The sequence below is a fragment of the Opisthocomus hoazin genome, chromosome 7 (assembly GCF_030867145.1).
Source record: "Opisthocomus hoazin isolate bOpiHoa1 chromosome 7, bOpiHoa1.hap1, whole genome shotgun sequence".
NCBI classification, from domain to species: domain Eukaryota; kingdom Metazoa; phylum Chordata; class Aves; order Opisthocomiformes; family Opisthocomidae; genus Opisthocomus; species Opisthocomus hoazin.
The window spans coordinates 19,990,863-20,017,917 of NC_134420.1; the positions used below are offsets into that span (position 1 = coordinate 19,990,863).

Below are 27,055 nucleotides of genomic sequence, written 5' to 3' on the forward strand. Positions count from 1 at the left end.
GTATGTGTGAAACAACTCTGCAGACACCAAGGTCAGTGAAGGAGAGGGAGGAGGTGCTCCAGGTGCCAGAGCAGAGATTCCCCTGCAGCCCATGGTGAAAGCCATGGTGAGGCAGGCTGTGCCCCTGCAGTCCATGGAGGTCCATGGTGGAGCAGATCTCCACCTGCAGCCTGTGGAGGACCCCACGACGGAGCAGGTGGATGCCTGAAGGAGGCTGTGACCCCATGGGAAGCCTGCACTGGAGCAGGCTCCTGCCAGGACCTGTGGCTGTGTGGAGAGCGGAGCCCACGCTGGAGCAGGTTTGCTGGCAGGGCTTGTGACCCCGTGGGGGACCCATGCTGGAGCACCCTTTTCCTGAAGGACTGCAGCCCGTGGGAAGGACCCACGCTGGGGCAGTTCATGAAGAACTGCAGCCCGTGGGAAGGACTCACGATGGAGCAGTTCATGGAGAGCTGTCTCTGGTGGGAGGGACCCCACGCTGGAGCAGGGGAGGAGTGTGAGGAGTCCTCCCCCTGAGGAGGAAGGAGCAGCAGAGACAACATGTGATGAGCTGACCATAACCCCCATTTCTCCGTCCTCCTACGCTGTTCAGGGGGAGAAGGTAGAGAAAACTTGGAGTGAAGTTAAGCCCAGGAAGAGGGGAGGGGTGGGGGCAAGGTGTTTTTAAGATGTGGGTTTATTTCTCATTATCCTACTCTGATTTGATTGGTAACAAATTAAATTAATTTTCCCCACGTTGAGTCTGTTTTCCCTATGACAGTAACTACTGAGTGATGTCCATGTCCTTATCTCGACCCATGAGCCTTTCGTTGTATTTTCTCTCCCCTGTCCAGCTGAGGAGGGGAGTGACAGAGTGGCTTGGTGGGCACCCAGCGTCCAGCCAGGGTCAACCCACCACAGTGACAAACTGTAGTACTGGTGAAAGTGCATGAACATGGGCCTGTGTCAGCTCACGTTAAAATCAGTGGAACAGCTCCCATTGACTACACTGGGAATTGGACTGAACTTCTCAGATGGAGTAGTGTTTAAATTTGTCGTCTTAAAGACAAGAATAATGCTACGTAAGCAACTCCAGTAAGGCAGACTGAAGTACTGAAGAGATTTATGCAAAGTACAAGAGACTGTTAACGTTCTTTAATTTCTCTTTAACGATTATATTTGTTAATAGCACATCTTGGAGTTTAGATCACTGCAAGACAAAACAGGGAAAGAGTTATTGTCATCTGGCTTTTGTGTGTGCAAGGAATGTGTGTTTATGGTTTGGGAGAAAAGCTGTTTGCTGTAATTTCAGAAGCAATATTCTAATGTCTTACAAGCCAGAATGAGTCTGTTGACCTAACAAATTGAGAAGTAATTTCCTAGAGCAGAAAACTGCTTTTCCAGAGTCACTCTGGGACACTGGCTCCGTAACAGGAACAATTAAGCAAGCTTCAGAACATGGGTAAAACTATCAGAAGCCGCCAAATTACCCCGACCGCACTTTCCCTTTTTTAGGGTAACATGGGAGCTCTCCAAGGCCACTCACATCTATTATGATGGCCATGAATGCATGTAAATGTCTTGCTGTACAAAATATTGTTGTGTTTCTCTCCTCTGAGCAACTGATAAACTATTACTTATGTCTTTACACCTTTCAGATCCTCACAGCAGAGTGTGCCTTACCTCAGCTGATCAGGACGACCCCCTTAGCTCTTACATCAATGCTAACTACATCAGGGTAAGAGCTCAATAGTCCAATGTGTCTGCCTAGCCTCTATCAGCCACTGTTAATGTAAACAGAATTGCAACATCCGCTGGCTTTTAAGGCATCTTGGCTGAATTGATTGCTCTTCTCTCCTGCTTATATTAACTGAAAACCGAATCTCAAGTGCAGCTGTACAGGTTCAGCCCAGACAAAAACACACTTCTGCACTTCTTGATGCAATTGCTTGTCAGCTGTCCTGACCAAGGCACTGAATAATAAGCCTGAACAATGCTCTTGACCTAACTAGAGTCACCTCAAGGCTGTTGGACAATCATTGCTGGAATTACGTGAGTCCATATTGTGCCTTTGCTCCATGTACACATGTGCAGGAGAGAGAGAGGGGAAGAACTGATGCCATGGAGTCAACATTCCAGCCAGTGGTAGCTCTCTGTTTTAAAGACTGAACCTTCAAGGTTGTGGTGGTCATCCGCATTAAAATTGATCTCTTGTTGTTTTGTTGGCAGGGCTATGGAGGAGAGGAAAAGGTATATATTGCTACTCAGGGACCGATAGTTAATACTGTCAGTGATTTCTGGAGAATGGTGTGGCAGGAGCGTTCTCCCATCATTGTCATGATTACCAATATAGAAGAGATGAATGAGGTAATGGTGTTACATATAGTCTGTATTTTTATGTGTGCTCTAGCAGAGATTTTCAGCATAGATGCTAAGCCAGCGAACAGAATTTGCTTCAGTGGCTTGAGCAATCAGAGCCAGCATTAAATTCTTCAGGCTAAGAGAAGATGTGGGCTTCTTGTTGAGTTCAGTTTACTCTAAGTCTTGTTTTGCTGTCTGGCTTAGCCTACTGCTGGTTTTGCCATTTTTGCTTTCCCAGCTGACCTGAAACCTCTCCAAACCTAGCTCTGTTTGCAGACACTCTTTCAAGTTCTCTCTAAACGAATCGAAAACAACAGTACCCCATAACTACTAAAGTTGAATAGCTTTAATCAACAGAGTTGGTGCTGCTTTATCTTGCATTTATTATGATTCTGTGTCTGTATCCACATTTTATTGAGGCTGTCCCTGACCTGTGAAAGATACTAGTTAGAATAATCAACATCTAGAGTTGACTTGGATATGGGGACTTTTTCCTGAACGCATCTAGGAAATGCTTTGCAAATATTGAAAAGGAAAGGCTGAAATTTTCTTTTCACCACCTACTTACAGACATTAAACTGTCATGGTGTTTCTGCTAATCCACCTAATGTGATTTTTGTTTGCGGTTTAAAATACTGGTGGCCCTCCAGCTGTTAATTACTTACCTGCTGAAATATTTGCCCCGTAGCAGACTTGCAAGACCATGTGCCTGGGCTTCAGTTCACAGACAGGTAGCTGAGCTTCGATCTGCCTTTACTGGCAGTGTAAGATGTGAGAAATTCATCTGGACATGTGTTGGGCTCTGCATTCCCCCTCGCCACTGGTAGCAAGGTATAGTGGGGAGATCCAAATGGTGTTTCTTAAGCTGCAGCAGCAGTATTTGTCAAAGCTTGTCCCTGAGAACCCATTAGTAATTTAGGTGAGAGAGTTTCTTGCGGACAAGAGGCTTTAGACACTGAGAAGTCCAAGAATATGGACATACTTTCGCTTTCCCCAGTTGTGAAGTAAATAAATTTAACCCTGGATATTGGTGAAGAAAGACATGAGCGAGACAGACGCAGAATTATCATGGTTTGCAAGTTAGAAATAGTCAGTTATTACAGCTGTCTGATTGGACACATACTGTCAAGGTATGGCTGATGCAAAGTACAGCATGTTGCTGATGTAAATGTTTTGTTTGCACTAACATTTTAAACTCACATCTGCTTCTCCCTGAGGCACTGCAGTAATAAGTTGCTTGTTGGTCAGAGTTGCCGGTTTATGGCAAATAAGATGTTAAAATGTCATGACATAGTATACCAGAATCATTTAAGGACTTTGAGATTTAAGGAAGATGATGCAGAGGAAATCTTGGTCCTGAGTGACCTATCTGGTGATAAGTTCTTCCACTACTTTTCATAACAAGATTGTATAACGGGAATGTGAAATAACCTTTACATCTGAATTTCCTTCTATCCACACTGACCAAGTATTTCACCCATCCTATCAGTTTTGGGAAGCAGTGCACTGCAGTGCTGATGTACTATATAACTGGAGCTTGCTACAGCCTATATATCATAACAGAGCTGCTGAGTCTTTTCTGATACCTTTTGTGTCAAAAATTAAACAGTGTCAGGAATCTCAGCCATAAATATAGGGTAAGTCCTTTCATGTAAATGTCTACTATATTCATTCCCTTTCTTCCATAACACATATATTAATATATGAATAATGGGACTTAGAAGCATGTAGATCCAAAACCTTTGTTCAGCAATGATGCTAGTAACAGAGGCTTTGTGTTCCTCCTCAGTGCAATGACTTTGCTAATGTGAGTATTAAAAGCTCTGTATCTCAGCCCTCTGTCACATCTAATCTCAACTGACAGACAGCCCACAGAAATGAGTGGGCAGTCTTACTCCATTCCTTTAAGCAAAGCAACGTCTGTGCTATTGATAGCTGCTAGCACTCTTGATAATTTTTACAATGGATTCTGCAGTTTAAGAGGAGAGGAAGAAAAAATGCAATCTGCGTAAATAATTTTATGGAGACACAGTGGGCTGCATTCCCAGTGGGTTATTAACTGATGCACTATGCAGATGGAACAACACTGATTCTCCCACACAAAAATTTTGACTCAATAACTTTGCAAGATACTTTTCTGTTGTTAGCTTTTCTCCTGAAGTGAAATTGTTTTTGGTGGAGGAGAGCAAAACGATTTGACTTGCTTCCTTATAGATTGTGTAGAGCTGTGTAAAAGTGGAAGCTTACAAGCATCATCTTTAACTGGGTTTGTCCAATAGCAGATTCTTTCTTTCCTGTGATAACGAGATTGCTGTTTCCATTATCACAAGGGAGCCTTTTTCTCAGACCCTGCCTTGTTCATGTAATTCCGTGTCTATGAACTAGTTCATGCACCATGTTGAAGTGTTTGTCTCTTCCTTTGCATATTGTTTACTTTAAAGAGAAACTGCATACCAAAAACTACAGACATTTTCAGTCACCCTGCCAGTATAGGAGTGCTTACAAATTGTCACCTACTCATGTCTAGTGTATCAGTACCACAACATAGATTTTACAAATGGACGATAGTTTCTCCTCTGATTGTCAGGTTGTGCTGGCTGCATCTGTGACTGTTTTTTGGCAAAATCAAATACAGTAGTCTGATAACTCACAGCTATTTCTTCTTCTTAGTTCCTTAGCTTCAAAAGATTCTCAGTGTCCATTTGAAGTGGATTTTGGTACATAATCTAATTCCCAAAACGTCCCCAGTCATGTTGTTTTGTACAAAAACCTATGCAAAGTAGCATCTTATAAAGAGTCAATGCTCTCTAAATATAAAATATAGGAAATACATATTTTGTATTTCCATATCAGTGTATACATACCACAGAAATATTGTTAACTAGTGTGTATTATACTAATCATTATTACCTTAAGAAAGAGATTAGTCTAAAAACACAGGGACATGGCCACTGGCTTTTCTAATGAACCTTTAAAATCACATCAGTTGCATAAATAGGGATGTATGTATTTAAAAGTATTGGTTAGTTATTACTCAATTGGTGCATTTTTAATCATGCAATCAGGCTATTATGAAGGCAGCAAAAATCACCTGAAATGTGGTCCCTGCTTAGAAAGTGAAAACTTGTACTTATTATAGAAACAACGTTCATTCATATTCATCTGTGCATGTGCTATATCAAATTTCAGAGGAGTAAAAATGAACCTCCCTTGATATCTGCTTAACTCGATTTATTTTATATTGCACACAGAAATGCACAGAATATTGGCCAGAGGAACAGGTCACCTATGAAGGAATAGAAATCACAGTTAACCAAGTCATACAAGCAGACGATTACCGTTTAAGGCTCATCACTCTGAAGGTAAAGCATTCCGATGTACTTACAGTAATTTAGCTGTCTTAACCCTTAGAGATGTTCATGGAGAGTTGTGTAGAAATCCTGTGCACAGTGTACTGCTGTACAAATATCACTTCATTGCTGAAGTCATTATAGCTTTGCTCAGTTCACCAACATACAAAAACTACAGTGAAATAAGCAGTTGGAGATTTAGGCTGCATACGTGCAATCTGAAGGCTACCAGGCCAGTTGTAGTGCTGTGGGGTTCACACAGTGGAAGAAACCAGTGACTCATTCTCTGTCCGTGTCTTCTGTGTTGACTGATCATTTAGAATGGTGTGTTAGCTCACGGATCGCTTCTTACCAGGCTTTGCAAGTCAGACAGCACCTGTGCAGTAACATGCTTAACACTGTGATGAAGTTCTGTAGCATTCAGAGGCTGCTTTATCCTTTGGATAATGGACTTAGGCAAATGATTACTGATGACTACAGGGAACTTCTACCTGCATGGCATCTTACATATTTTGTAGTATGGGACAACCCCACAAATACATTTAGGTTGTGCTTCTGGAGGTGTTGCCCTCTATGTCAAAGATCAGCTGGAGTGCATGGAGCTTTACCTGGGATTGGATGAGGAACCCACGGAGAGCTTATGGGTCAAGACTAAAGCCAGGGCAGGGTCTGGCGACATTACAGTGGGAGTCTGCTACAGGCCACCAGACCAGGACAAGCGAGCGGATGAGGTCCTCTATAGGCTGATAGGAGAAACCTTACGTTCAAAAGCTCCGGTCCTCATGGGGGACTTCAACCACCCCGACATCTGTTGGAGGGACAACACAGCAGGGCACAGGCAATCCAGGAGGTTTGTGATAGAGTGATAGAGGAGCCCACGAGGAGAGGTGCAATGCTGGATCTTGTTCTCACCAACAAGGACGGACTGGTGGGGAATGTGAAAGTCAAGGGCACCCTTGGCTGCAGTGACCACGGAATGGTGGAGTTTAAGATCCTTAGGGCAGAGAGGAGGGTGCGCAGCAAGCTCGCTATGCTTGACTTCTGCAGAGCAGCTTTGGCCTCCTCAGGGATCTGCTTGGTAGAATACCATGGGATAAAGCCCTAGAGGGAAGAGGGGCCCAAGAAAGCTGGTCGGTATTCAAGGATCACCTCCTCCAAACTCAGGAGCGATGTATCCCGACCAAGAAGTAGTCAGGCAGAAACTCCAGGAGGCCTACGTGGATGAACAAGGAGATCCTGGCCAAACTCAAGCAGAAAAATGAGGCCTACAGAGGATGGAAGCAAGGACAGGTAGGTTGGGAGGAATATAGAGAAATTGTCCGAGTAGCCAGGGAGCAAGTTAGGAAAGCTAAAGCCCTGACAGAATTAAATCTGTCCAGGGATGTCAAAGGGAATAAGAAAGCCTTCTATAGGTATGTCAGTGATAGAAGGAAGACTAGGGAAAATGTGGGCACTCTCCAGAAGGAAGCTGGAGACCTGGTTACCCAGGACATGGAGAAAGCTGAGGTACTTAACAGTTTTTTTGCCTCGGTCTTCAACAGCAGGTGCTCTAGCCACACTGCCCAAGTTGCAGAAGGCAAAGGCAGGGACTGGGAGAATGAAGAACTGCCCACTGTAGAAGACCAGGTTCAAGACTGCCTAAGGAACCTGAAGGTGCACAAGTCCATGGGGCCTGATGAGATGCATCCACGGGTCCTGAGGGAACTGGCGGACGAAGTTGCCAAACCACTCCCCATCATATTTGAGAGGTTGTGGCGGTCTGGGAAGGTCCCCACCGACTGGAGAAGGGGCAACATCACCCCCATTTTTAAAAAGGGAAAAAAGGAAGACCTGGGGAGCTACAGGCCAGTCAGTCTCATCTCTGTGCCTGGCAAAATGGTGGAGCAGATGCTCCTCAAAACCATGCTAAGGCACATGGATAACAAGGAGGTGACTGGGGACAGCCAACATGGCTTCGCCAAGGGCAAATCGTGCCTGACCAACTTGGTATCCTTCTATGATGGGGTTACAGCGTTGGTGGACAAAGGGCGGGCAACTGACATCGTCTGCCTGGACTTGTGCAAGGCATTTGGCACTGTCCTGCATGATGTCCTTGTCTTTTAAATTGGAAGGACATGGATTTGACAGATGGACCACTCATTGGATAAGGAACTGGCTCAATAGACGCACTCAAATAGTTGCAGTCAATGGCTCGATGTCCAGGTGGAGACCAGTGACAAGTGGTGTGCCTCAGGGGTCGGTACTGGGGCCAGTGCTGTTCAATGTCTTTGTCGGCAACATGGACAGTGGGACTGGGTGCACCCTTAAGCAAGTTTGCCGACGACACCAAGCCGTGTGGTGGGGTTGACACGCTGGAGGGAAGGGATGCCATTCAGAGAGAGCTTGACAGGCTGGAGCAGTGGGACTGCGTGAACCGCATTGAGTTCAACAAGGCCAAGTGCAAGGTCCTGCACGTGGGTCGGGGCAATTCGAAACACAAGTACAGGCTGGGCGGAGAGCGGCTCGAGAACAGCCCTGAGGAGAAGGACTTGGGGTTACTGGTGGAGAAGAAGCTCAACATGAGCCAGCAATGTGCGCATGCAGCCCAGAAAGCCAACTGTCTTCTGGGCTGCATCAAGAGAAGCGTGGCCAGCAGGTCGAGGGAGGGGATTCTGCCCCTTTACTCCACTCTTGTGAGACCCCACCTGGAGTCCTGCGTCCAGCTCTGGAGCTCCCAATATAGGAAGGACATGGATGTGTTGGAGCGAGTCCAGAGGAGGGCCATGAAGATGATCAAAGGGCTGGACTACCTCTCCTACGAAGACAGGCTGAGAGAGTTGGGGCTGTTGAGCCTGGAGAAGAGAGGTGACTTTATAGCAGCCTTCCAGTACCTGAAGGGGCCTACAGGAAGGATGGAGAGGGACTTTTCACAAGGGTGTGTTGTGATAGGACAAGGGGGAATGGCTGTAAACTAAAAGAGGGCAGATTTAGATTAGATAATAGGAAGAAATTCTTCCCCATGAGGGTGGTGAAACACTGGAACAGGTTGCCCAGAGAAGCTGTGGCTGCCCCCTCCCTGGCAGTGTTCAAGGCCAGGTTGGATGGAGCTCTGAGCCAGCCTGGTCTAGTGGAAGATGTCCCTGCTTATGACAGGGAGTTGGATTGAGGTGATCTTTAAGGTCCCTTCCAACCCTTACCATTCTCTATGATTATTAGGATGCTGTCAGACTGCTGGATACCCACCAGCTGTTTATACCTAAGATGACTTGTGCTACTAACAAGGAGAGTTGACAACTGAGCAAAAGGCTTTTTAATTTTGCTTACTTGTTTTCAGTTTCTCTCAGCAGTGGGACTGCTGGTCTGCTTGGCACTTGTCAGTGGTGTGGTAGCACCACTTCTATTCACCATGGCTGAACTCCTTTTAATAGCTACCATGCTAATTTATTCTTTGAACGATTTCGCTGACTACTTGACTTTGAGGATGCTTTAAGGGATCATTCCACTCCAAGACACTGAAACTATCGATGACCTTTAAAAACACTTTCACCACAGTGTTCTCCATGCTTACATTTCTAAACATTAGTATTTTTCCAACTCTCTGCATGTGTAGTTTTACATACCAGTAACCATTTTATCATCTTGTGGATGGAGAGTTGAAACACAGGTTTAATTTTTTAAGTACTTAGATGCTACTTAGTCTAAAGTATCAAAGACCTATTTTACAACTGTTTTCATTGCTAGGTTCTAGAATCTCAAGCTACGTGTTTTAGTAAGAACAATCTATTTACGTAAACTTTATACATCTTTCATCTACCAGATCTGCCCCGACCTCAGTATAACACTATAATTCCTTTCCAAGCTGAAAAAACTCTTCCTTTTATCCAGCCAGTTTCCACTATCCTCAACCATATGTTAATGGGCAGAACGCCAGCATATGAAATCCCATGTCTAGATTTAGAGTGTGGAAAGTCTGTCACTCATGCTTTTGGCAAAGGCAGCAAGGAGAAAATCACACTCCCTGATAGGTGGGAAGTAAAGAATATTAACAAGTATGTTACAGACTTGAAGAGGTCTTAAACACAATTTATCCAAAGCACTACAGTGTAACATCAAGAAAAACACACAGACTAATTCTTGTGGAAGGCTGATATCTAGCAGAACCAGTCACTTTTTAGTTATGGTGACAAAACAAAATTTCCTCGATTAAAAAAAACTACACTCTATCAGAAGAGTTTTTGGTAATAGTTTGAAATTGTTAAATACAACATTTTAATGTTAGTGAATATTGCAATATTTTTTCAGCTTGACATTAACTTTAGAGATCTAAGTTGAAAAGTTCTTCCCGCCCTCAACAAAAAAGCACTTTGTCTCTGTATTTCTGGAAGGAAATTTGATTCTATCCCTGGGGAAGGATCATTCAAATTATTCTCAGAAAGGTAATAGCCAGTTCCATTTTCAGAAGGGAATTGCAAGGGAGTAGTCAACATGAATTCACCAAGGGGAAATCATGCTTGACCAATCTGATAGCTTTCTACGATGGTGTGACTGGCGGGGTAGATGAGGGGAGAGCAGCGGATGTTGTCTACCTCGACTTCAGCAAGGCTTTTGACACTGTCTCCCATAACATCCTCATAGGCAAGCTCAGGAAGTGTGGGCTGGATGGGTGGACAGTGAGGTGGATGGAGAACTGGCTGAATGGCAGAACTCAGAGGGCTGTCGTCAGCGGCGCTGAGTCTAGTTGGAGGCCTGTAAGCAGTGGTGTCCCCCAGGGGTCAGTACTGGGCCCAGCCTCGTTTAACTTCTTCATCAATGACCTGGATGAAGAGTTAGAATGTACCCTCAGCAAGTTTGCTGATGACACAGAAGTGGGAGGAGTGGCTGGTACACCAGCAGGCTGCGCTGCCATCCAGCGTGTCCTGGACAGGCTGGAGAGTTGGGCACAGAGGAACCTGATGAGTTTCAACAAGGGCAAGTGCAGGGTCTTGCACCTGGGGAGGAACAACCCCATCCACCAGTACAGGCCAGGGGCTGACCTGCTGGAGAGCAGCTCTGTGGAGAGAGACCTGGGAGTGCTGGTGGATGACAAGTTAACCATGAGCCAGCAGTGTGCCCTGGCTGCCAAAAAGGCCAATGGCATTCTGGGATGCATCAAGAGGAGTGTGGCCAGTAGGTCTAGGGAGGTTCTCCTCCCCCTCTACTCTGCCCTAGTGAGGCCCCATCTGGAGTACTGTGTCCAGTTCTGGGCTCCCCAGTTCAAGAAAGATGAGGAGCTACTGGAGAGAGTCCAGAGGAGGGCTCCGAGGATGATGAGGGGACTGGAGCATCTGTCCTATGAGGAAAGGCTGAGGGAGCTGGGCTTGTTCAGCCTGAAGAGGACAAGGCTGCGAGGGGACCTTATAAATGCTTATAAATATCTGAAGGGTGGATGTCAGGAGGATGGGCCCAGACCCTGTTCAGTTGTGCCCAGTGACAGGACAAGGGGCAACGGCACAACTGAAGGATAGGAAGTTCCATCTGAACATGAGGAAGAACTTCTTCCCTCTGAGGGTGATGGAGCCCTGGAACAGGCTGCCCAGGGAGGTTGTGGAGTCTCCCTCTCTGGAGATATTCAGGACCCGCCTGGACAAGGTCCTGTGCAGCCTGCTGTAGGTGACCCTGCTTCAGCAGGAGGGTTGGACTAGGTGACCCACACAGGTCCCTTCCAACCCCTAACATTCTGTGATTCTGTGGGAGTGGCTTTTAATACCAATATTGCAGTAGTATATCCAAAAAGCAATCTCACTTTAACAGGTGTTGCACAGCACAAAGAAACAGTCCTGAAGAGTTTATATACAACGATTCAAGTGTAATAAGCCATATTCCCATCTCACAAGTACCTTTCAAGCTAATACTCATCCCTGCAGAATGTTTTCTTCCAACAGCAACCTCTCAGTGTTTTCCCAAACTCAGATAATCACAGAGTGCTTTGGACTGGAAGGGAGCTTAAAGGCTATCTAATCCAATCTCCCTGCAATGGGCAGGGACATCTTCAATTAGATCAGGTTGCTCACAGCCCCGTCCAACCTGACCTTGAATGTTTCCAGGGATGGGGCAACTACCACCTCTCTGGGCAACCTCTTCCAGTGTTTCACCACCCTTGTTGTAAAAAATTGCTTCTTTACGTCTAGCCTAAATCTACCCTCTTCTAGTTTAAAACCATTACTACTTGTCCTGTCACAAGAGGCCTTGCTAAAAAGATTTTCCCCATCTTCCCTATAGGCCCCCTTTACACACTGAAAGACTGCAATAAGGTGTCCCCAGAGCCTTCTCTTCTCCAGGCTGAACAGCCCCAACTCTCTCAGCCTTTCCTCCTAGCAGAAGTGTTCCACCCCTCGGGTCATTTTTGTGGCCTCCTCCGGACCCGCTCCAACTAGTCCATGTCTTTCCTACGCTGAGGGCTCCAGAGCTGGATGCAGGACTCGGGTGGGATCTCACTGGGACGGAGCAGAGGGGCAGAATCCCCTCCCTCGACCTGCTGGCCATGCTTCTCTTGATGCAGCCCAGGATACGGTTGGCCTGCTTGTCCCTGCTCAGTTCTTGCTTAGGTAAAGCTCTCTGTGTTAGAGAGGGAGCTTCAGAATTTACAGCTGGATGTGAATATATCTTTTCTGTATGCATAGCGGTGGATCCCATGGGAAAAAAAAAAGACAAACAACAGCCAGCAAATCGAAAGCCAGATTATTTGTTAGGGCTGGCATATCCAGTATGTTCAGTCATTAACAGAAAATAAAAAGAAATAGCTAGGGTAGCAGAGTACAGCAAAGTCATAAGGAAACAAGTATAGATACCATACACTTTTCTCAATCGTAGCCACAAAAGACAAGTGTTTTCCTATCACAAATCATACAAAAGCCTTTACTGGATGTGCACATCTTCAAGGATGTACCTCCTTCCATACTCAAATGACTAGATCATTTTGATTATTTCCTTTAAGCTCAGCCCAGTTTGTTTTTCAGTGAAACAATGCTTTTGTTTTCAGTACTAATGGAGCAGTGCCTCTTTCCTCCCACCCCCACATGCCAGGAGGTGAACTGCTGAGTTCTAAAGCTGAGATAAAAGTTTCCATTTGTTAGGTTACCATTGCCTAGAGCTGTACATTTGTCATTTAATAGCAATAGTGGAGTAGTGGATCCAGGCCATACATATGTTAAATGACTTGGTAGTGAAAACTAGAGAAGCCATGAATTGACTCCTGTTTTCCCTTAAAGAGGAGTGATAAGAAATATATGATACCACCACCAGCAGTATATAATTACTTTATGTGTCGCAGGGTGGACTGTCATACTTTTCTCAGAATAGGGGACTGGATTTGGCAAGCTTTAGGAATTTAGAAAATGCTCAGGCAATTAGACCAAGGCTTGTTTTCCTTTCTCAAAGGAAGATGCCAGTGTCTAGCCACTGATTCATGATCTCAGCCTCAGCTACAGCCTACAAGATGTTAGACTTCAAACCATCAGTTAAATCTTGCTTCCTCCTAGGTGTCCCCAGATCTTCTGAGTCTCAAGGAAGCACCAATAGAGAATACTTTGTTAAAGTCAGTGCAGAATTGTACAGAACTATAGAAGTCAGGGTCCTCTAAGCAGAAGCATAAAACTGGTAACACCATAGACAAAACTAAAGGCATCCAGAGTTCATCAGCAGAATTTTGGCTGTTTTCTGTTTCTGTCAAATGAGTGGCTGTATTTAGTGATTCATGTTTTCCTTCAGATTACTTATCTTTTACTTTTCTCTCAGTATTGTTGACAACATTTTTATTACAATTTTTCACAACCCACTTAAGAATCCAGTGTTGGTAACTTCTGTGGCTCACACGTAGTCACACTTTCAAAAGCAATTGTATGTTCACGTTTCAGAGCAGTGTTGGAATTTGATTGGATTTACTGTAGTGAGCTCAAGTACTATTCATGACAACTTGTTATGCTCTCTTAAGTAGAATATCTTCTGACCAGGGTAAATAACCTAAAGGCAGGCTCTGTGCTACAATAGTAAGACTCTCTTTTCCTAAACTGAGCTAAATGTACCCTTAAGATTCCTATTCCTATGGCTGTGCTTCAATGAGCACTTTAACCCAGTATAACCTGTAACAGCAACTAAATGAAGCCCAGCCTCTCTTTGTCTAGCTCTAGTTGCTACCCTTGTACCATCTCCCACGTGCCCCCACAAGTCTTTCTGTGAGTGTGTGGTAAGCAAAGGGAGAAACTGATTGATCCATCTGAAAACTGATGCAGCATGACAAAGAAAAAACATTTAACTAGATCACTTCCTCAGTCTGCTTCACTGTGAAGCTTTGTCAACCAAAGAGAAGGATGGGAAGTGGCACAACAGAGCACTTTTAGCATCCAGTGACTGACAGTCATGAGGGCTTAGGAGTGTAGATGACAGAAACTATTTCCAGATTTTTATGCCTGGTTCTTTAGAAAGAGAAAAATTAGTTCTCTTTTTCCTCCCCTCTTAAACACAGCCAGCCATGTGTTTAAGGGGAGGTTGTGAAAGCTAACACTTCTGTTCCCGGACCTTTTGAAGACATTTGCTTAGCCCTGAGCCAGCTGGCTTATGTAATGGCTGAAAGGTTCCCTGAGCTCCATGTTACTATTTGGCACCTTTAGAAATCAGGCAGAAGGATGTCACTTTGAACACACAAAATCAGAAGCACACAGTGCTACGTGGCACTCAGAAAAGGTGATGGCACATTTTCTGTGTTCATACCCGTGCTGAGGCATAGAGAGAACATGAATTTGTGTGCCTCAGAAAGCCCTGGACTGCAGCAAGATACAATTCCCACCTTCCGTAGTGTCTCTGAATTTCTCACCGTGCCCAAGAGAAGAGTAGAATTGACAGGAAACTGATATGAGTTTGTCTGTTGGAAGAAATAGAAAAATAAGCTCCCATCTCTCTCCCTTATCCATCTAGCTAGCTATCAGAGACAGAGATATGGCTCCTGGCTCTCTGTCTGTCAAATACATTATGAAAGCAATTATGTCACAAGCACAGCTCTGGCTTTGCTGAATGAATCTGTCAAGAGGGAACAGACTGCCTGGAGTGTTTTACACACAGCTCTTGGCACTAAAAGAGCAGCATACTTTGGGGGGGGTGGGGTGTATTTTTTTAAGGCAGTTTACTGAAGTGCAGGCGTGATATTTGAAATCCAGATTTCTGTGTTGTGTGGCTTGCCATTTGGATCTCCTGTTCCATTTAGCATTGATTTACTCATCTCGTTCTGAAAGGGAAGGCCAAGTTTCAGTATCAATTTACAGCCAGAATTTCTTTTAAAACTTTGTGGTGTTTGTCTTAATTGGATTGCAGAAAGGTGAAGAAGTCAGAAACCTGAAACATTACTGGTACACGTCTTGGCCAGACCAGAAGACACCAGATCAAGCCCCACCTCTGTTACAGCTAGTACTGGAAGTGGAAGAGGCAATGCAGAGTGCAGAAGAGAAGAATGCCCCAGTGATTGTTCACTGCAGGTAAATAAATTTTGTATCTAACTTCTAAGGGCTTCTTTGCATATAGTGGCATAGTGCGGATACTGCCATGTTGGCCATCAGTCAGGCATGGGAGAGATAGTGCCAAACTGCTTCTGAAATATGCTTGGGACTTCTAAAATTTAATGAGAATAATTTTCCTTTACCAAGTGTTGCATTCAGATAGCGACTGAGCTGAACGCAGAAGCTGGTGGTGCCTTAGTTACAAGTAAGAACAGTCTCATTTTATTTGCCTCGATATGCCTTTAATGATCTTAAAAGGGCCAGGTTACCAGAGATTAACATACTGTAGGTGAAGTTGAGTAGCAAGACACATGCTAGCAGAAAAATGAGAACATTCAACTTTGAACCTCAAAACCCCCAGTTTTATGGATTCCTTCGTTGATTTTAAAAAATCCTTATTGGGACAAAGACAATAATTTAAGTGTAACACATAAAACAAATGAAACAGTGGCAAAGCTAATTGCAGCAAATACTTATCAAGAGACAGGGAATGTATGCATTTTTGTGGCCCTATTCGTAGAAGCAGCTTCATGTTAAAGGCAGGCTAGCAGTCCTGTTTAAGGTTCTATGGATAAAGCATCACTCTTGGACAGTCTTGGAAGGATTAGCACTTTGTCTCAACCACAGAGGGACCTGCGGCTTGTCGTGGGACAAGTGCTGTCTCAGTGTTACTGCTTTGTCTAAAAATGGGTGGTGTTTTCTCCCTTTGCGAAACACTCACAGGTCTGTGGATGGGAAACAGGATACAAGAGCTGTGTTCCATGGCCTATTTGATTATGGCCTAAATTGGAAGATGAAGCGTCTTTTTTTTTTTACCGTTGATGTACATCCATATCCAGTAATGAGTCCTCTGAAACCCTCAAATATTTGGAGTATTGATGAACAAACTAGATAGAGTAAAGGAAACAGGATATGAGGTATAAAGAGTTTCAGGGACAAAAAATTTAAGTCAGGTGGGTACCTCCATCACAATTATTTGAAGACTGAGGTGAGTTCTTAGTGAGTAAGATCATCCCCCAAACTTCCATTGAATTGCATTGATCATTCTGTAATAGAAGATAAAACAATTCCAGTGTAGCTGTTTCCCTAATAAGCATGAATGCAGAGTGAAAAACCTGTCTATACAGTCAGAGAAACAGTATTCGGACTTTGTGAGCAGCAGCTAACTGCAAACTTAATTGTTGCTTGTATATTTGTTGCCAGTGTTTTTGTATTATGACTTCAGTGTAATTTAAATGGAAGCAGGATTTCTTGCAGTTGTGTCAAGTAATTATTCCTGAGGATGCTCACTTAATTATTTTACCCATAAGAAGGGCTGTCAGCTTTTGTTGCTAGCTTTTTATTAGGTGATAAGAAGAATTCACAGCTTTGATAGCACTGTGTGTTTGAGAATAAAATCAATTCTGGTCATTAAGCAAGGGCTGAATCAGATACAAAGGTGTTCAAGGAAGACAAAGAAATTTCTTTAATAGTGAATTTGTTGTATCCTGCACTAATTCAGAGAATTACTAGATTGCAGATCTGATCAGCAAATGGCATCACACTTACCGTATTGCTGTTAACTCTGATTGTTTAAGCAAGGGGTTGGTTTGTTTTTTTACTGTACTTGGGAATGAAAATAGATTTCAAAGAAGCTATTAGGATGAAGAATTTCAAAACAAAGATTGTGTTCAAAGCAAGTCTAAGAAATACGGTTTAACTGCTTATTTTCAGTTATTTTCAGTGGTTCAATGACGTATGGAGTCAAACAGTACTCAACAGTCCATTTTTAGCACTGTATGTGCAACGTCCATCCTTTTGCTGCGAGTGGCTCACACTTAATTGTGTTGCCCCATTGAGGGTGGTATCTTTTCCTAGTTATGGCTTTAAGTTCACAAACACCCACCTGGCAAAGGTTGGAGGGAGGAAAAGCGTAATGGGGATTGATTGCTGGTTTAATGGCGCTCATTTAACGAGAAAATTCCAAAGCCATTCTAACAAGTCCACTGCCTTTCTCTGCTTTTCCATCCTTTAGTGCAGGCATCGGGAGGACTGGCTGCTTTATTGCAACTAGTGTCTGTTGTAAGCAGCTGAAGAGCGAGGGCATTGTTGACATATTGCGAACAACCTGCCAATTACGGTTAGACAGGTAAGAAAGCCTGTTTCCTTAAAAAAAAAAAAGTAATCTTTCCCTTTACTTCAGGAGACACAAATGGGAACAGGAGAGGAACAAAGGCAAATGGAGGCCAAGAGAGAATGTTCCTGGAAGGAAATTGTCCTATTCAAAGCAGTTCTGACTTGTAATCTTTGCCTATTTTATGAGCATTAGGCCTTAATGAACAGCCCTAGAACTGAGCGAGATTCACAGCTGACTTAAAAGTCTACACAGCTGTGCAGCTGCACAGCTCAGTGCAGCAAGGGATGACCTTTCAGTAGCTGAGGAGTTGGCCCCATGTTCTTACAGAATAACAAGCACAAAGGTCCGCTGTACTTAAGTTTGGAGCCAGAGATCGGCACTTTGCTCACAGGAGGAGTGGAGAGAACTGGCCTTGCATAGTTGGAGCTGTGAGCACAGTTGGGAGGGCATGGCTGCTTGGGACTTTGTGCGGAGAAGGAGCGTGTGTACAGTCTGGAGTGTTTGCAGACATATGAAAGGAGCTGTGAAAATCTCCAGAAATTCAATGGTTTCCAGTTAAGCATTTCTTAACACACCACCTTGAGTTTGATTATGAAGTAAACAGACTTGAATTTTGCACCAGAGATGTTATTTTTCCTCTCCCACTGGTTTCAAGTGCCATCAAAACATGTCTCAGTGCTCTCTCTAATGATAATGATAAATGTAGTCGGGGGAAGAGATGTCACGAAAAACATACCAAAGATTTTTCTGAGGAAAAAAAGGGACCTCAACCCCACGCTGAACTTTATTTCAGAGGAGAAATTATGCTCAGTGGGAGGCAGAAAATGAAATGCTTTCTGCCCTGCTGAGGCTCTGATAGACAGGGACCTGCAGGGGCTTAGAGGTTTGGCTATTTCAGTGGATTTCAGGCCAGACGAGGAAAGGCTTCTCGAGAAAAAGAAAAGCAGAATATGAGTAGTGAGTGCTGATTATCCATGGCCTAGTGAAATATCTGGCTGGATCTGAAATACCTTGTCTCTGTGACTAAACAGAGTAACACAGGAAAATAACTGTTCAAATGAAGGGCGAAGACACCTGCTTACAAATGTTCTTGATACAGAAGACCAATTAAAATTACTAGCTTTGCAGGGAGAGGAGAACTGGCAGTCATTTGCAGAGGCTGGACAAAAGAGATCACTCTTAAACGATGCCATGGAGGAAAAGGAAGCCTGCAGTGAACTCTGTATCTGCCATGTACCTCTCAGTGGTGGAATGGAGTAGGAATTGGCCATTTAAATGTCATGGGAGAAAATACTCAAGATGGAAACTGTCAAATCACCATTGTTGCTACAGAAGAGCATGGTTTCTTCAAGGAGTCAAAAATGGGGCTCGTAGTCTCTTGGAAGTCATGCTGCCATCCACTCTTACTGTCACTAAGCCCCCACAAAAGCTCCCTGTGATTTCAAAAGCAGTGTGAGAGGATGAGACAGTGTCCAGGCAGCTATAGGAAGGAAGACCCTCTCTGTCTCCTCCTCCTGTCTGGTGGTTACTAGCTAGAGAAAATAAGGTGGATGGGAAGGAGTTACCAGGGTCTTGGGGAAAGAGGGTTGGATGCAGGCCAGAGCAGACAAAGGAATGCCCCTCGCTTCACAGCCGTAGAGGGGTTGACGTTAGCCCTGAGAACCACCTTTGAGGTTGCTGTGGGGATGAAGGGGACAAATGTTTCTTTCCCTTCATTCCTTTGCAGATCCCTTGGAAAAATCCTGTGCTCTGGGCTTTGCACCAGTGGCCAACAGTTGGTCCTAAAATAACCTAGTCTGACTAAGGAAAGGAAGTGATCATTCCTGCATCCTTCCCACAGTGCTGAGAGACATTTGCTGTCCTTTCCCACAATGCAACTCATATTTGAAAGGTTTCTGTGGTAAATAGGGGTGAAAACATAAATTCTCTATTCTGTGCCAAAGCCTGGACAGCAAGCACATGTCCTGGTGTGCATGTGTGTGGAAAGGGGAGAAAGCCACCACATAGCAGGGAATCGGATAAAAAAGAAGATCATTTCTTGTGGTCTGAAACTTGATGACCACCCTAGTGCTTCTGTTGCTACAACTTCAGGGTGCAACCTCACTGTTAGTGGAATTGCATAGGGTATAATTGCCAGATATGACTAATGTTCCTTATGCATCGTGAACTGACATAAATGTTTCAATACTGTGTGCAGCAAAGGAGGACTCGGAAACAGATCAGCTGTGAGCTTGTATTAAGCAGAGCAGATGGGGTGGAGATGCTCAGCTAGGAAATAGTTAATTTAGAAATGCAGTGTGTGTTTCCCGCCTTTGCTTATTGATGAGAAGTTGAAGCATGGGTCCCTGCCCTTCCCTGCTCATTGTTGTTTCAAACAGCCACTTAACAAAACTGCAAGAGGCTGAAGGAGGAGGTGACTTATCCGCTCATCTGCCCCTTACTGGTACAGTTACTGTGTGACCCACGATTATTAAGCTGTACCCCACAGAAGAGGGCAGTCCTCAAGAAGGGTGCTTAGCAGTCTGCAACTTTTCATTAATTTCCTCCAGTGGAGGTTTCTGAGGGAATGCACCACGTACGCTCTTTGTCAGACTGACACAGTCTGCTTAGCACTGGCCGCCCAGGGCTTCCCCTGTTCCTCAGTGTGCCAGTTGTTGTTTCAGCCTGGTTTTGGCACTGCGTTCCCAGATCTGTGCACCGACACCAATGCTGGCACAGTTCTGCATACACCTGCTGTGAATTTGAGCCATGGGCTTTACTTATTTTCATAATGGATTATCAAGAGATGGTACCACTCTTATTGAGGTACTCTAAGCAGAATTTTAAGTGTTAGTAAATGTGCTTAAAATGGACAACTTTATTGTTGTTGTTTTTGTTCATTTCTGTCTCCTGCTGTAGTACTCGTGTTTATTATTATGCTACTTGCAGAAATACACAGGGTAATGATATGTGGAAAAGCAAACTGTTTCTGCTCCTGCTTACATTTCCTTTCAGGTTTACAGTTTTAAAGAGAACAGCAAAAGCTGAAATAAAAGCTGAACCAAAACAGATTTCTGTGCTGGGAATCGTTTACTGGTCAAGGTGTGGATGGCAGTCAATTCGGATACAAATCTGAGTTGTCTTTTGTTAAAGTTCCATTATTTGTTCCAAAATCCTGCTGGCCATCCCTTAGTTCCCTGGTGAACCGGCCAAAAGCACAGCGTGGAATGGCATGGAGGAAAGAACCCTCATTCCAGAATGGGGAAATTCTGTGCTACGTCAGTTGTCGGGGCTGGGCTGGCCTGGCCTGGCCCACTACAGTCCTGAATTCAGTCCCTAGTGCAGCTGTGAAGTCTTGGATAAGCGATTTCCCCTCTTTATTGCCTCTGCTCCCATCTACCTGTCTAGAGCTTTGGGGTGGGGGGTGCTTTTCATAGTGTTCAAAGTGGTGCTTGCAGTATAAGTGCTCCAGTAATATGAATGTAAATGATGATGGTGTTGCCTTACTGGATGAGGGCCTCTGCAAGAAAAATGAAGGTAAAGCCCACTCCTGTTCTGACTACTTTCTGTTCACAGTGGCGCTCGAGGTCAGGCTGTGAGCTGCTTGCAATCAGTGGGCACTTTTCACTCATTTCAGGAAGCTTTGGAATAGACCTTTTGTGTGTAACACCAGCTTCATGTTAGCTATGCCATTTCCTCGTATGTTATTTGTGTGTAATAAGGCTGCTGTTTCCCTCCCCTTTTTTTCTTTCCTTTTCAGGGGAGGAATGATCCAGACTTGTGAACAGTATCAATTTGTCCATCATGTCATGAGCTTGTACGGAAAACAACTTTCTAGAGCAGCAGAAGAATAAGTGTTCGTGGTATCCCTAAAGGCTAAAACCAAGAGAACTTTTGACTGCATTCAGATATATTTCAGATCTGATAAGAGACACACGTTAACCTGGCTGTCTTAGCTAGAAAGAAAGATACATTATTTTACTTTCGTATTGCTTTTATGCTCTGCGTTGACATTTAAGAGCTGAGGTATGCCTTGTCTTAAACATACGTGACGGGACATAATCTTCACCAAAAAAGGCTTATTTATACTGTAAATAAGAATAGTAGCTTCATTTGTTACAAAAGCAAGAAAAAAATTCAGAAAAAAAATCCACTGTCTTCAGTTTGCTATTTTTAAAAAATCATTGCTAAGATATCCAAATACAGTGTGAAACTTTTTGAATTGTCATGCTGAAATGTGCCGTACGTTGACCAAGCTTGAAAGTAACTTTTTGCCTCTTTCTGATTGTTTTTACATATAAAATTACCGAATACTGTGTATATCGTAAACCTTCTGGGCCTCTGCGTTGAAAGATTCAAGTAGATTCATGTTGAAATGATGTTTCACACATCATGTTTGCTGATTTATTTTTTCTAAAGCAATCCACCACCAGTGTTATCAGAACTAAGGGGAAAAAAATATTTCAATGGTGTGATCAAATTCTTACCTCCAATTCTTACCAGCAGTATACCCCAGTATCGTGACAGCTATGTGAATCTGAGGTGAATGGTAGAAGTTAATCTGAACATAAATTCTTCATGCTTTACCTTTTCTTTGTCAATATTTTGGCATCTCAGTCTGCACCCAGATTTGATTCTTGAAAATAGTTTCTCTTTTTATGTAGTCAGACAACAATTTGAATACAATTTCCTTTGAAATCTGAGGTTTGAAATCAAGTGAGGAATTTTGTGAGCTGAATTTATCTTTATTAAAAATTTAATAATAAAATCACTATAAATTCCGTGAATTTAAACTTGTTTCAAAGCTTTGAGTGCCCAGTGCTCATTAAAATTAAAAGAGATCCTGTAGGCAGTTTTAAAAATCATTCTGAACAGGTTGACTGCTTTGTGATAAATTTGCCCTCAAACCAATTTTAGACAATCATTATCCCATTCTAATCACTAGTCCGGGCAGCAGTGTTTCCTTTTCAATAATACAGACTGCTGCCCATGTTTTTCTTTTTAGACCTCAGTCAGGCTATGAAGACTGTAGTTTGTTTTTTATTCTTAGAGGTAAGCACCTGTTTAAGTGCTTTACTGAGCAGAGAAAAATGGAGATACACAAGACGCTTAACGTGAAAGATGAGCGGTTTGTGAATAGAAACTGTATGATCTACTAAAAATATTTTTGCTTCTCTTTATTTGTGTCAATAACCAAAACCCACTGCTTTCATTAGTGCAGGAGATTCTGACAGTTTGCTGCACTTCGTAGTCAGGAGAAGGTAAAGCAGCTCTCCGAACAATAAGGGCTGATCCTGCTCCCACTGAGGTTTTGCCAAAGACATCAGTAGGTGCGGGGTGTAGGGCCTGAAATGTTATGCCTACAACTTCATCACTGTGGGGAGAATTTCCCAATATTTCAGTACACATCCTTTGTGTTTATTCTGTAACCATGAACCTGTAAAAATCCTGTCAGCAGGGTTTGCATGAATGCGTGGCAAAATGTGTTATCTTTAAACCACTTGATTTTATTGCTGTATTTAAAATATTTCCTTCAGTGGGAAGCTAGCAGGAAGAACTGGCATTCTTTTTAAAAATACTGGTGGTAGTCATTAAATAGAGCAATAAACTTAAGCTTTTGAGCATAACATGACTGTTAGTTTTATGTAAACCTTGCTAGCTATATTCTTCCCATTGCTACCAATTCTTTCAAAGGGGTGACACTATTTCATCTAAGCACTCGTTAGAAATAACAAAAGCGTCACTGATGTTCTGAATAACATTGTAAGTAGAACTCCCTATAAATGATGTTTTCAGCTGTTCAGTGCCCTTCAGTGTCAAAACTGACTCAGTGAATAAAATTATTTGTTCTGTCATGAATGTCCTGTGCATCTGCTAAAGAATATTTGTTGATGATTGATAGGAGCGTGCATATAGGAGCAAAGTTCAATGCATAAGTTGCCTCCTGTACAGGAGACTTTCTAGAGGAGAATTGCTTCATGGCAAAGAAAGATATAAAGGGCTCTAAGATACTGATTTTGAGGTCGTTGCTCAGATCCTCAGGTGTTAGTTGGCAGTGCTTCACTGACTGAGTAGAAATGAATAATTTATGCTGATGAAGGAAATCTAACCTTCTGTCCACTCCCATTCTACATAATGTGGAATGTCCTGAGAGAGTGGTCACTGGTAAAATCAGGCTGCTTTGCATCAATTCACTAGTACAAAGCAAATGGCAGCCTAGTTGCACAGTCTGGTTATGAGGGCTGCACTGCTGCCATTTCACACCAGGCAAGAGCATGCCACTTGGTCAGGATCAAAATATTCAAATGCCTCTTGAAGCATTATTTTGTTTAACAGATTTGGAGCTAATCCTCCTATTATATACTCTTTGGCCTTACCATAATTAACGTATTTCTCTCTGTCTCTTTTTTGCTCTCTCTCTTTTTTTTTTCTTAATAGAATTTGAGGCCTAAGGGACCTTATATCAGCTGTTCTGATCTCTTCTGACAGCAGAGTTAGTCTTAAGAAGTGCTTAGGATTAGCAGAAAGGAGCTCTGGCCATGCAGAAGCACTTCAGATGAGTGGGGCTTCTGCTTCTGCAATCAGTACGTTTGAAACTCAGCTGACAACAGGAACTAAGCTAAACTATGTGTCTTACTACACTTCTCTTCTTACTGGGTACTCTTTCTCTATTAAAAGAAAATTCCTAGCATATGTCATCCACTCTCTCCAGCTCACTGCCCAGGCCTCTTTGTACCAGTGACTACAGCATTAATACCTGTAACACAGTTGTTTCCCAGAGGAGTGAATTCCTCTCTCCAGGTAGGTTAGTGTATAACAAACTGGAGATACTGTTTTATTTAGAACCAGCTGTGATGTCTTCAGTTTCATAAGCTTGTTCACACTTTGTGAACAGGGCAGAGCTTAGCTCAGTGCCTCGCTTTTTTGCTGCCCGTTTGGTTGCTGGCCATCGCATGTGTTATGCTGTTTATGTTTCTGTCATGGTAACAGACTAATGACACACTCTGCCCTTTTGTAGGTACTCTGAGATCAGCAGATACACAGGGTTACGGAAAACCAAAAATTAAGATTTCACTTGAAAGCAAGAGCTGTCCCCAGGTAAAGCACGTCTGACTCTCTGAAGGATCAAGATAAAGATGACTTGGTCAAATTATTCTGAAACATCAACTACCTGGCAGTCGTGTATGGCAGAGTGTCACATTTACTTGCAAGACTTTCAAAAGTAGCTAACAGTTCTGGATGTTTCCTCTACAATTAGTCAACTTTGGAAAATCCTATCCTTAACCTGTGAATCTGCAGTTGCAAAAGGGCTTGAGACTGAAGAGATCACTAAACGGGACCTTGGTTCCTGTCGCTTCCCTGCTGTGTCTGCAGTGGAGGAGCTATTAAGCTTGCACACGGGTGGTCTTAGAGAGTGTATGTCTGTTGATGGGTGAGTTGGCAGGTTTTAGAAGTGGGCCTGCGCTATTATTTTTGATGTGTTGTTTCCCTGGAAACCATTGAAAACAAAGGGAAATGGTAAATTTCCAATTTGTTAATAATAACTGTGTCTCTCTATTTTTGACATGAAGCATGCTTTATACATTTGCTAGGGAGAAAAAGCAAAACACTTTTTCTGCGATATGTTGTAGATAACCTTGTTGCTTCTGCCAAGTCTGTAGATGTTTATTTGCTGATGTCTGTGAGAGAGACTATCAACTTAGGATAACGTAGGGCAGCTCAGGAGTCCTGCAAGAAACAAAAATTACTCCACTCAGAAGCGTGGAAGAAATCCATGAATGAAAGCGGCATTTGCAGCTTTGTGCATAAGGGACAGGCAATCAAAGAACTCCATGCTCTAGACAGCACAAGCATTGATTTCTAATGTCTAAAAGCAAATTTCACATATTCATGAAGAGGTGAATTCCTTCTATTACATCCAAGGAAAGAGAAAGAATCCACTCTCTGAGTACTGATACAGATCAGGCTCCAGCACCTGAATACAACAGATGCCACATTCTCATGGCATGGCATGAAAGTCACAAAGGGAGTACAATCAACTTTGGTGCAGAAGACCTGCCCAAGCTTGTGTGCCATGTAATCCCCAGCAGGGCAGCAGTGTTCAGTTTATTCAGTTGGTAGAAAAGCTGAATGCAGAGAAAGGCTAAATTATTTACACAGAATTAAAAGCTGTGTTGGCACCAGAGCTGGCAATATGGCTCAGAGCATTTAAGAAGATAAAGCTTAAACAGTCTGGCAAAGGACTCGGGTATTACAATTCCTGGCCCTTTCTCTCCACTGGACCATGTTGCTCAACTTCTGTGCTCCCTATTGCTACTTTATCTCTTATCTGCCTGCTGCTTCTTAGGCTTAAAATAGAATTAAAGAAGTCACTGTATTGCACTAGTTTTAATCCATTATGTTGATAGCCAGGGTTTTCCAGGGATCATCTCTTCCCTTGGAGACAGCCTGTCTTGCCAGACACTCTTCAGAGTGCTCAACATCATCTGGGGACAGGGAAGTCTGCAGTACTGTGCATCTTACTAAAGGCATTTCTCCTTTGGGAAATGGTAGTGTTTGCCCAAGTCAAAGTTTTCGTATTATGTCTGACGTTAACTCCCTTAGTCCCAGTAGCAGCTGCAAGGTGTCTGCTTTCCTCTGAAAAGGCAAAGGCAACACTTCTCTCCAGCGATCAGAGGGAAAAAAATCCTGCATGGATCCTTTTCCTCTTTCTCCTTTGCATGCTTAGCTTGTTTGCCTCTGGAGACAAGGAATACTATCAGGAATTAAGTCGAAACTAATGAGGCGCAACAGAACAGCAGAAACCTACTCTTGTAAATTACCTTTGACTCCTTTTGTCTCAGAAGAAGGAAAACCAGATGTGATGGGTTTCATTACTTCCACTGTCATCATCTTGGTCTTCAAGCTGTTGTGAGGAATATGGAGAGAAACGCTCAAGCATCACAAAGGTCAAGGGTAATGAAGAGATCGTTCAGAGTCACTCCTCCCCTTTCTGAGGCCTTTGTTTGGCAGTGGGGCCAGACTTAATGATCCAAACTGAAAGATCTTCTCATTCATGTGCATTGGTTTTCTCCCACAGCAGTGTGTGTGCACGTGCATCCACACGTGTGCCCACTCAACATGCCACACTAGCTCGTGTAAGAACAGAAGCACGAGGGAGTATTCATGAGTGCTGTGAAATGAACATGGAAAGGGACTGCCTGGTTTTTGAGTCAGCTTGGATAGGTGGGAGGAATTGGACTGGGTTGACAGTCATTTGTTTTTGTTGTAGAAAATGTGACCTCCATCCCAGATACCAGATTTCTCTGTATCTAAGTTGGGCTCTTGTTCCTGAATTAGAATATTGAAGAGGTAAGTGAAGGTTGGTTCCTTGATAGATTTATTAGACAAGCAATAAATAACACCGTATCCACTTTACAGCATGACCGGTCCTATTTCCACACACTTCTGATTTGATAAATGGATCTGTGTTAGAATGCTAACTTCCAGAGAAGGCAGCACAGAGCCTGTTTTGCTGGAATCCTTCTTTAGCCTGTGATCTACAGCATGTGTTTATTTTGGATGTCTGTAAAAGGTATTTTTTTGCTCGTTGGAAAAGTTGACAATGTTTCAACCTCTGCGCATTTTTTTTCTTGATTTTTGTTAATTTTTTTACCTTGCTCTTTCTTTCCTAGACTAGCAGAAATCATCTTAAAATCATCAGAAAAGGTGGTATATTCCCGGGGGGGTTTGCCATTGCTTTTTCCAGTGTTTACCCCTAGAATTAT

General features: G+C 43.3%; 1 protein-coding gene across 21 annotated transcripts in view; it reads left to right on the plus strand.

Moving 5' to 3' along the window:
• PTPN5 (protein tyrosine phosphatase non-receptor type 5) overlaps window positions 1-23,139 on the plus strand; it is a 145,107-nt gene extending 121,968 nt beyond the window's left edge. For 20 of the 21 annotated variants that reach the window (XM_075425213.1, XM_075425211.1, XM_075425220.1 and 17 more), the window contains 6 exons: window positions 1,638-1,717; window positions 2,209-2,346; window positions 5,592-5,702; window positions 15,012-15,172; window positions 17,208-17,321; window positions 21,049-23,139. In XM_075425213.1, coding sequence (XP_075281328.1) covers window positions 1,638-1,717; window positions 2,209-2,346; window positions 5,592-5,702; window positions 15,012-15,172; window positions 17,208-17,321; window positions 21,049-21,142 — 698 coding nt within the window. In that variant the 3' untranslated portion in view covers window positions 21,143-23,139. The remainder of the gene's footprint in view (window positions 1-1,637; window positions 1,718-2,208; window positions 2,347-5,591; window positions 5,703-15,011; window positions 15,173-17,207; window positions 17,322-21,048) is intronic. The other variant, XM_075425226.1, reaches the window with a different exon arrangement.
• The last annotated feature ends 3,916 nt before the right edge of the window (window positions 23,140-27,055 follow it).